The 11,470-nt window shown below is 43.8% G+C and overlaps 1 protein-coding gene across 1 annotated transcript in view; it reads right to left on the reverse strand.

Annotated features, from left to right (window-relative positions):
* The window catches only part of ZC3H12C (zinc finger CCCH-type containing 12C), a 35,196-nt gene extending 25,015 nt beyond the window's left edge, over window positions 1-10,181 (reverse strand). The window contains exons 1-2 of the mRNA XM_026035032.1: window positions 10,106-10,181; window positions 9,423-9,571 (exon numbers count right to left, since the gene is read on the reverse strand). Of these exons, the coding sequence (XP_025890817.1) occupies window positions 9,423-9,571; window positions 10,106-10,181 (225 nt within the window). The remainder of the gene's footprint in view (window positions 1-9,422; window positions 9,572-10,105) is intronic.
* Between the last annotated feature and the right edge of the window lie 1,289 nt (window positions 10,182-11,470).

Below are 11,470 nucleotides of genomic sequence, written 5' to 3' on the forward strand. Positions count from 1 at the left end.
AGTTTGCAGCACTGAAGAGATTCTCCAACTGTAAATTTTCATCTGAACGACTGTGACAAAAGYGTTTGCTGAACTTCAGCCTCATTACGTGCCTACGAGCAATACTGAAAACCACGGCAGTCGGCGTCCTCCCCTGCTCGGGTGTTGAGGCTGCCTGCTGGGAAGCACTGAGACCGACGTGAAGGGGTTTGTTCGCACCGTATGAGTAATCTCCCAAGCTTTACGTGGATATTAAGTTATTTGGGATAGTAAACGCAATAAYGCACCAGCATACTATGACACTGCACACAGCTACTAAGCCACWAAGCAAAAGCTCAAACTACTGTTTYCCAGCACTGTCCATTGAGCACTGGGAACAGCTAGCTACTAACGCGACTTTTGGGGAGTTTTTTCAAGGCAGAGGCAGAAGACTCCTAATTTCTGCCKCTGTGAACACAAAGACGGAGAGAAAGCTACCCAGGAGCTCAGCGGGGAGCCCGATCGCCAGCACTGGATTAAGCTTCTTTGCAAACAGTGAATAAAAGCAGTGATCTGAAAAAGCTAATCAGTCCTGCTGGGGTATTTAGACTACCTTAGTTGCTGGTGTTTGATAATGTTAAGCATATTAAAACTTCTGTAGACAAAATAAGCAGCCAGTCTAGCTTACCTATGTCCTGGATCTGCCCTTAAGTGCAGCGGGATCCGTTGGCCAGTCGTTAGTTTATTATCCCTCAGAAGAGGGCCAAGCATTCCACTCGGGATACCAGAAACTCCTGTTGCTTTGGCAGAAGATACTTATGACGCCACTTACATGCACCCGTAGCAAACTGCGAACCTACTGGCACAAGACTGGTGGACTTGGGGCTCCACGTGCACAACTAAGGCTGGCTTAAAAGTCTGTATTAAAAATAAGGTTATAAGGGGCTTACTTGGGAAGACATGCTCCTGTGGTGCCATCTACAATAATTATAGAAATCTCACAAAATAACTTTCCACACTCTGTGTGCATGGAGTTTTCTAAGAACCAAGTCTAAACTTCAGTTGTTGATTAATCTATTGGTACACTAGATCACAGCCAAACTGAAACTTGGGAGCCCAAAGACTTAAATGGCATCATTTCATTTACCCAGAATATTCTAACAAGCTCYAATTTCATGGGATTAAGAAAACATTTTCTAACTCTACTTTTTGCATGGTATCTGTCACCTAAAGCAGCTGACCATTCTTGAAGACGTTTCTTTCTTCAAATCTGCCCTGAAAGAAATTGTGGTGTCCAAGGCTTATAAAATGTCAGATCATTCTATTAAATCACTCTTGCAATGACAAAAAAGAAAGCATTAAGAAAAAAAAAAAAAAAAAAAGCATTCATATTAAGGTTTTAAGCAGTACACTGGATTTCCTACTGGGAATGATGAGGCCAACAAAGAAAGGCCAGTAAGAAACAAAGCAAATCTCTTGTCGCATCTGTGACAGGCCACAATAGCATCACCAGAAAGTGCGCAGCGCTGAAGCACAAAGAAGGGCTCTACTTCTTTTGCTAAACCCCCCAAACCCAGTAACCCGACTAGTTTAGCAATTACCATATTTTAAACACAAAAATGTTAACTTGGAGCCAGTCGCCGAAATAAGGCATATGTAGCAGCCCTTTGAATTTGTGCTCTTTCAAGACAAATAAGCAATAAACACCCCTATTTTTATTATTTTGTGTGGCATGAAGATTGGACATCATGTGTACTTCGTGTGTARCACTTACTCAAGCAGCAGCCTGACAGAAAGTCTTGAACTGGTCAGAAATGTGGAGCCCCTGGATGTTTTCTGGGACTCCCTGGGGGACAACAAGGAGACGGGGGGGACACTGGGACCCTGTGGAGGGACCCACATGGGGCTGAACCGCTCAGCAGAGGAAGGGCTGGGAAGCTGGGAGGCCCCTGCCCACCRTGCCCAGCTGGTATGAAAAGCACCAAGGGCAGGATCAGAGGGAGCGCTGGAGCAGCTGGGAAATTCAGGCAGCCCCGGCTGAAGATACCAGGGAAGTGCTGCTAGATGAGAGGCTGCTACTTGCAGCCAGGTCTTGTTTGTTATTTCAGACACATTGAAAACAAAGGCTTACTTAAAAAGAAACGATTTTAGACAAGCCCAGAGAACAGGCGTTCTGTCATTCTAATGGGATTGTCGCAGCAATTAGAAAGAGGACTTGTCCCATTAAAATATTTCATTATCGTTTATTGTAGAACTTTAGGCTAAATCACCAGTAATAATAAATGATGCATTAGCAAGAAAATACTGCACAAGCTAAGAATGGATCACTTTCCACTGCATTTATGAAATAAAGACAAAGCTTGCAAGCTTTGCCTACAATCTACTGCTGTGCTAAAATAGCCCACGTTACTGCTGGATTTGGGAACTGCAAGMGACCTGCTTGGATCTGCCAAATTAAGAAGTGGCACAATAACAGACAGTCCTCTTCACCAGGTTGTATCTTACATGATGCAAACTACCCTGGGCATAACACCTGAGAGGACGACTTGCCATTCCTCAAAACTAAGCAAACTTCTTTCTAGGCTGCACAGACACAAAAGAGCCCTGACCTTACAGCCGGGCAGAGGAATGAATGACACAATCAGTAAAATGTCCCTGGAATTCAGGGAAAAGAAAAAAAGCAACTGATATTATGATAAAGATGAGTGATGCTGTTCTCTAGGCGAAGAAAAATACCTAGCCCTTTTCAAAATTTCAATTAAATAGTATCAACTGTATTTTCAAAAAACAGTAATGTTTGTCTGTAGAAAAACAGATAGAAACTCTTGGTATCTCACCTTTGGAGAAAAGGCCCAAGCCTCTGTAGCTATTCTTAACGTTTACTAAAACAGAGATATATTTCCCAACAGGCATTCATCTTAAGAGAGGGCTAGAAGGTCTGTAAATTCTATTAAATATATATATATACACATATATATACACACATACACACTTTAAATCAATAGAATTGCCTTCGAGTGAGACTTGCACAAACTGTTCATGACCTCAGGTAACCTCACCATGACATCCTCTGACGTGGTGTAAAGAGCAGGGAAACAGCAGGGCTACCCTAGCAGCTCCTTTGCTCCCTGTGGGTGTGAGTAACTCCAACCTCCCCTCACCTGGGGTAGAGCGAGGCCACGGGCACCTGAGCTGCTCCTCACACGAGGACGTGGTGCCCACACAGAGCTGCATCGAGCTAGGACATTGCCTACATAAGGAGCCAGAAAGATATATAGAAATATATATAAAGATATATAGAGAGAATGATATATAAAAATGTAATAGAAATATAATGATATATAAATATATATAAATCACACAACATTGATGTTCAAATTCCAGTGTACAGTTATTGAAAGCAAAGCCCTATTTTTACAGTTTGCAAAAGAAAGCCAAGTAAGGGCAACCTTCTGTCAATCTGCATCTATCCTAGGCCTTCTATCTGTATTGGCAATTTTTTCAGCATTTTGCAAGCCAGAAAATGCTGAAAATCCCTGTCAAGCACCAATCCAGCTGGCTGCCAAGCAGCCCTTCTCATCAACATCAGGACAGCACGGAACACGCTATAGATTTGTCTGGAACAAACCAGGGAATGGTGCTTACTTTCAGAGGAATGCCCGAGGGCCCTCTGCTTAATTTCTTTCTTAATTTTATTATTTATGAATTGAAGCAAGACACACAGAGATACAAATCGTTCAAGAAAAGAAGAAAAGTTTCCAGCAACGCACGCTAGATTTGATCTCTTCCCACTTTCGGAATGAGTCACGCTGTCTGGATGCTTTCTGAACACGAAATTTTGAATCGTGTAATTAACTTTTCTCGTGGCAATCCCAGGCGGCCAGACAATACCTACAACTACCCAAAGTGCACACTGTCATGCTTAGCAAAGTACCTTTATTCAAGCCTGTTCTGTCAGAACAAAATCCTCTAACAAAACTAACATGGTTATGTGGAAAAGCATTCTCTTCATTTAAATACAAATTTAAGAGACTTAGCGAGTCAACCTCACAGCTGTTATCTGTGCCACAGACTATTATCAGGAGTCTGAAAGGCCCTTCAGAAAACAGGCCCCTTAAATTGTCTGCTAACATGGCCAGGTTGTGTTGCAGGTCACGCTGCTGGCAGCGGCGCCCCGTAAGCTCTGGGTTTCTGGACCGAGTTCAAGGTGTTGGCTGGACGCTGTGTAGCCCTAAATGGCTTCCTGGGGCTACGCTTGTTGGAGAGACAATCCCCCGGCCCGGGCCGCGCTGCTGCAGTTGTCGCCTTGGACCGGAGCCTTCTCCCAGAGAGCTGCCAGCACTGGATTTTCCACAAGAGTCTCAACCTTGCTATTTACTCCCTCTAGGCTGAAATAGCCAGGGAACACACCAAGGTCTGATTTTCTTTTTTGAACCCAGATTTAGAAAGGTGAGAATTCAGAAAGGTAGAGATTTGCGTCAGGATGCTTGGTCAAGATGCGCTCCCTGCGTGATTCCCCTTTACTTTCTGGGAAAGCTTTTAATAGAACTGACAAGTAGTAACAATAGCCAGAGTTACTGCGGCTGCAAACCCAAGTTCAGAAACAAACAGAAAGAAAACAGCTACACAGTGCTTGGATCCACTGGATTTTCCTCAGATCCAGTGTAACCCCAAACTCAGGGGAGACCACCAGGAAGCCTGGAAATGAAGCTAGATAGATCAGGCTTTCAAATCCTTCAAATGTTATCCTTTATCCTTATTTTATCCTTTAACAAAGTAGCTTGTCCACTTTTAATTAATAGCATAATATAAAAAAAAAAGACAAAACATCTGTCAGTGATTTTACATAATCCTTGCAGGTGTTCAGTTACAGTGTTCTCATTCTAAGTTTAGAATTTTGCAACTTAGAAAATAAAACATAAATGTTGCAAAATGAATTTCCTTATGTTTAGCCTCCACCCTATGAATCTTTCTTCTTCTCCAAGTTCATAAGCAGACCAGACTCTAGTCCTGTGACTACCTGCACGGATTCTTTCATTAACGATAGTATTTTGAGCCTTTTTTTTGGCTCRCAGTTCACACGTTTTGCTTTTCAAAGTTCTCCCCTGTCATGAAGTTAGATCTTACGATAATGGCAGATGGAAATGTGAAAATTTTGTTCAGAASCAGGGACGCTATTAACACTTCGAATGCAACAAGCAAGTCAGGGGGATGAGCTCAGCTCTGCACAGAGGCTGCTGGAGGCAGTTTTCATAGCGGTCTCACCAAGAACAGTTTTCATCCCAGCCTTCCCACAGATGAAGGCAGACAAACTGAGGATAGACGAGCAACTCCAACTGCCTATGGAAGAACGTGGAGTAGAGGAAGAGAGGCCAGGCTCAGGATGATGAGACTCGCTCCTCTGCTGATGAGCTGATCCAGGATTTCTCCTGTGACAGATGAGCCCCTCGGGGGGGAACTGATGAGTAACGTGCTAGAGCTGCACCGCRCAGCAAGGGGTTCTCAGCCACCAAGAAACACGGCCAAGGACACCTCTGGGTAAGCAGACCCTTGTCAACCTCAGCTTCAGAAAAGAGTGGTTAGACTAGCATGCATTAGCACCACTAACACAGAATTTAAAGACTATTTTTTATTATTATTTTATGCAGTTCCATATGAACTACAGACTGCAAGCAGTCTCATGAAACTTGGAAGTGCCAGCTTGATAAAACTAACCAGAGAGAAGATCGTCACTAAATACTGACCACAACCTTATGCCAGTTCCATGTATGGCCTCTCGATAATCMAATGTAAAGCCAAAGCTCAACTGTTTTCAGTCTTGAAAAGACTTGCTGGATTTGCCTGTAATTCCACCATGTGAAATCTCTGTGAGGAACTGTAGTCTAATTGCTCAGAATTCATCAGACAAGGGCATAAGGGACAGTGCATGCAGGGAATAAAGCAGAAGGTTCACAGAAACAGTCTAAACCTTGAAGGAGTCTTGGTAATAAACTCAAACTCCTGCTAACGGGTACAGCTTAAATGTGGTCATGAGTCTTTTTGCTTGCACATGATGAAAGTCCTACCCCTGTGCACAGGATACCAGGTGTTATTTCCCTTCCCCCCAACCCCAACTGCTGAAATAAAAGCTAAAACCAGGCAAATGAGCAAGTGGCTGAAGAAACAACGGCTGAGGCGGGAAGCTCAGATTTTAATCTTTCAGAGCAGGCACAGGCTGCAGCTCAGCAACAGCTTCAAGAAGCCCGACTGCAATCCGACAGTGACAGTTCCAGAAACAGTAACAAGTCCAATTTACAGCTCAGCAAGAGTGGCAAAAACCCAACTGGCAGCCCAGCAAGAATGGCAGCAACAAGCCCAGAAGCAGCTGCTATAGAGACTTCTAACCCAGGTGCAATGCCCTGGGCATTTGCAAATCATAGCCAGAACAAACCATTTCCAGGGGTGTATCTGGCAATACAAATAGCAYGTATTGGGATTATCGTAGAAGAAGGAATCGTCTCAGATTTTCAAATCAGGTGAATATTTTAAAGTTGAAAGGCGCTGGGTGATATTGCTACAACCTTTGAGGATTCAGACCCACCACTTAGATAAACTGCAGATCTGGTGCTTTACGGGAGGGAAATTTTTGTTCCCGAGGACAAAGCAATTCATTGATGCTGGGCACTGGAAAGAGCGGGTAACTCTAGGCTCAAACCTACCAGGGCTGGGATACCAACTATAATCACTACTATGAAAGCTCAGAGACCGAAATTTATTGATATTAGCCCTCATGTTAACAGTTTGCAGAACAAAAAGAAACTCTAGAAGTAGGCTCTTCTGAAGGAATTCTAATCCCGACCTCTCCTAGCCAAGCTCAGCYGAAACACCGAATTGTTTTAGTCCTAAGAGAAAAGATTTAAGTCAAGCAGAGCAGAGATTTWCAACTCATCACAACATTTGAAAGCTTTATGATCAGTCAGATTGCACTTTACTTTGAAAGTAAATTCATTAATGCCTCAACTTAATGCTTTACTGGTTACGGCCCATATGGGAGGATGGCACAYAGAAAGGGTGCTTTGGGAATTACTCCAATGATTTTTGTCAATTGCTAAAGCACTCCAAGATTTCAGACCCTCCCCAGCCTCCGAGCTTTACATCCTCACAGCAAGCAGATCCCCTTCTGGGTACTTGCAATAACCTGTGTCACATCTGCTGCTCAGCAGCGCTGCACCTCCAGTTTCACTCACTTCTCCAGTCTTGGCACCACTCCGCAACTTTCAACCACCTCTTAAGACATTCCTTTCATACCAAAAGAAATTACTCTATTTTTTTCCATTGGGAGGATCATTAATACCAAATGAAGCCTCCTGCATTCCCGAACACTGACTGTCTTGCTCTGTCTACCCCTCATGACCCCCACCCCAACTCTTTTCTTGTAATATCAACTTTTGATTAAGTAAAATCTGTCCTCCCAAACACGGCTTGATTTCCTTACTATCCTTTGGAGAAAGGGCACATTTTGCACCATCCATACAGTCTTACAGAAGGTTTATTCAAGGGGTACAGTCACCTAAAAGAGCTCAGGTCCAAATCACTTGGTTCCAAAATAGAGGTATTGGGAGCTGCATTTCCTGAGTGCACGGAGGTTTTCTACATCATAAGAACAGACTGACCCTGGGAAGGATCTAACAATATATATAAACAGACACCTTCCCTCCCAGGGAGGGAGATGACGTCTGTAAAACTTTCAAGTGTGACAGGGGTATCATAAATAGAGCAAGAACAGCTCTATTCTTGCCAAAACGGCACAGCAGCCAAGACAGGTACAGTGTGGAGCGTGCCTGGAGAGAGGAAAAATGAGAAAGAAACCCTGYGATTTCACAGGGTGAGCTTCTCTGCTGCCCTCTGGTAAACTCTGAAAGGTCTCGTTTGATCCTTACCGGTCAGGACAACAAGCCTGAAAACTAAGAATTCTTTAAAAACATTCTTATTCTATAGCCATGATTCAAGAAGGAACAAAGCTTTAGTTCACCAAAAAGCTAAAATGAATCCCTAACGGGGGCATACAGCATCCTTGCAGAATGGGAAAGTAAAAGGATGGAGTGTCAAGTCTAATTTGGCATTTTTGAGTTTTTGGTAGTGCAAACTCGACCTTTTTACAGACAAAGTAGAATCTAGGCAGAAGTCTTCAATCCTGCGATACATAAAAGAAGAAAGTCTTGTTTATCTAAGCAGAAGACCCCAAGGTTATAAAATCCTCCATCCGTTTCTGCTCGTTGTTAAAACAACATTTTTTTTTTAACAAAGCCTGAAGATGTTACACAACAATATGTAAAGATGCTGGAGCTTTACAACGAGAAGCATTTTTCCCCCCCTCTAACTCCAGAGAGCTGCATATTCCACAAGACACACGGAGGCAAAAACCTGGGAAGGGGGAAAAGGCTCACAGCTCTACCAGGAAGGCAATTCTGAGCAGATTACCATTGATTTTCCATTTACCTGCTGACTGGAAATGAATATACGTYGGGACAACGAGGTCATAAAAAGGACTCCACTTCTTGTTACACCCTCTTGCTACTTTTGTTATCTGCTTGGTTCAGTATTTAAAACACATGGCTCAATATTTAAAAAAAAGGTATTAACACTGTCAATTCTGTCAAGCATAAAAATACAAGCTTGTTCAGTCAATGAGTAAGCATATGGCAGAAGTAACACATTTACATTAAATACTTAGCATGCTTGAAGACAGGATTTTCAAGCCAACCATATAGCAGAGATGTAATGCAAACCTATATAATAACTTCAGTCAGAGGACAAACACTTCAGTCTCTTCACAGAAGCAACTCATTTTGGATAGCATCTGTTTCTTATGAAAAGCCACATACAGTTTTCAGGACCACAAGGTTAAAAAAAGAAAAAGTAACTGTCTTAATCACTAATAAGGCACTTGGCCAAGTGCCACRGCAACAAACGGTACGGAAATGAGTGAACAAAGAAATAGCTCTTCAATAGCTTAAAACATTTGTATCTCCTACTTCTTAAATATCCAAGGGACACCACATCACAGAATAGCAAAGGAAGCAGAACAGTATTTACAGAACAGGGAAAAGATGACGATTACATTTTAAGCCATAACTTCRTCACATGTTTTCCAACTTTCCTTTTAATTATCGTAGCACTTCCTCTGGTTACTCTCCTACAGGTAAATTGCACTTCAGCTTTTAAGAATAGGTAAAATACAAACTGTGAAAGGGTTCAATGTTAGAGGTTGACAGTAACCAAATTCAGACCAGTATCCTCKAGCAAAAAAAAGTATCCACTCAAAAAATTACCAATTTGAAATATTCAAGTGCAGAAATGTTTTCCGTAAGACTAGTTCAAATCTGACATTACAGATCTCATGCAGACAATATGTTACAGATCATAAATCTCTGCTCAGTAAGAAATCAAAATAAATCACACATACCAAGCACGGAGTTACTTACTTTATCAAGAAGAGGTGATTGCTGAGAACTGATCTGGCCTAAACAAGTTCTTAATTTCACTTTAGTCTGCCAGTTGTCTTGTTTCAAATCACAGGATATTTTCAGCTGCACACAGGTATAAAACTGAGCAGTAAATAGTTTCACCAAACCTGTACCAAATCTTAAAAATCTACAAGATCTTTTTGAGACTCATTAACTGCTAGCCTAGTTTCCATCAGAGAAATAAGCAGCTCTGGAATAGCACTCAGCTTCTGCCAGGCTGGTACAACCCAGGAAAGCAAGCGGGGAAATCACTCCAGAGTGATCACTGCTGCTCAGCTCAACTGTCTGCACAAAATGCAGAGCCTACCCCSATGAGTCAAGTCAGGATAATCCCTGCGTGCTGCATCAGCCTATGCATTTTCTTTTCACCATACCTTAAATAACCTCCAGTTCTGCTCGCATTTACGTTACAACAGTTTAAACCTTTTTGATTTGCAAATTTATAACATACGTTTACTGAATCTGTACACCAAGATCCCAAATAATGTCTGCTTTTCCAGAATGAATTTGAGTGCTAAATGAGAAACAGTCCATGGGCACTCTGGGTCCAGAGAACACAACTCAAAACTTTTGCTCAGAAAYTGTAATACATACATTATTTTTTAATTGCAAAAAAGCCCCAGAGTAGATATCTAACTTACCATATTGAGACGACAAGGCAAAACTACCAGAACACTCAGTGACTAACGCCCTACAGAAGTCTACTGCGACAGTCATGTTTGTAATAAAACCATAAATAAGGCAAGGTCTGTGGTGAGGAAAATTAAAATAAAATAAAATAAAATAAAATAAAATAAAATAAAATAAAATAAAATAAAATAAAATAAAATAAAAGCCACAACCAACAAAATAAGAACAGCTTCACTAATTCCATTAGGAAAACGAGGAAAGTGGCATGTCAAAGTTTTTCTGATTTCTCAAAAGTGATTGGTCTAATTCATCAAAAAAAAAGGGGAGGGAGACTCAAAGCAAAAAAAAAAAAAAAAAAAAAAAAAAAAAGAGAGAGAGAGAGAGAGAACACCTCCTCCATAAAAACCTTTTACGAAGTGGCAGAATCACTGTGTCAACGCACTAACATAGCAATAAACCTATTTTATACTGAGCTAACAACACTCTGGCACGCTGTCATTTTAAGGAGGATTTGCTCCGTTCACCACATTCCAGCCGGTGGCCGGGAATCTCGCAGGGAGCAGCAGCACCAGCGGGAAGGGGCAGCTCGGGAGGACCGACCCAGGCCGCAGCGGGGACCGACCTGCCCAGGGCAGGGACTGGGAGCCCAGCAAGTGCTGGCGGCCAGAGAAGTCCCCGGCCATTGAAACACCCGCAGGCAGTCGGATGGGTGCACTTCCCTCYGACATCCTTGTCGTGTTTCCTACTGACACGCTGAAAGACCGTTACACACCTAGACMCACATATATTTATGGTATATGCATAAATAACCGTTGGTATTTGCGTAACTCCCACACCGGAGCCCCTATCACGCGTGACACCGGCACGAACAGGGACAACGGGACACGCAGGGCGAAGGGGACGCTCCCCACGTCGGGGGGTCACCTTGGGCGCCCTGCCAAAGGTGCCGCCAGCGCCGGCATCTCCTYCCCGGGCCCCGCGGCCTCTGCCAGCGCCGCTACCTGCCCCACRGTCCTCGCACCATGGGCAGAGCAGGAGCCAGGCCAAGGCGCACAGGTGACSGGAACACATCAACACACAAAAACGGGAGAAGAGGTTGGCCACGGCCGGCCCGTTAACCGTGAGGGCTGCGGCTGCGGCTCTGGGGGCTCTGCTGCCGCGGGTCGCCCCTTCGGCGGGCGCCACAACCCACGTCGGGCGCCGCGGGCTGCGCGCGAGGCACGCGGGGCGGCAAACGGGCACCGCTGCCGCGGAACGCCTGGAGAAACGGGGGGAAACGGGAAGAACAAGAGCGAGTCGGCAGGCGGGGAAGGGCAGCACGAGTCCCCGGACTCCCCAGTTCCTCCCCGCCGAGCCCCCGGAGCCGCGACCCGGCG

Source organism: Nothoprocta perdicaria, unplaced genomic scaffold, assembly GCF_003342845.1.
Source record: "Nothoprocta perdicaria isolate Ctin4 unplaced genomic scaffold, notPer1 scaffold_155, whole genome shotgun sequence".
Classification (NCBI taxonomy): Eukaryota; Metazoa; Chordata; class Aves; order Tinamiformes; family Tinamidae; genus Nothoprocta; species Nothoprocta perdicaria.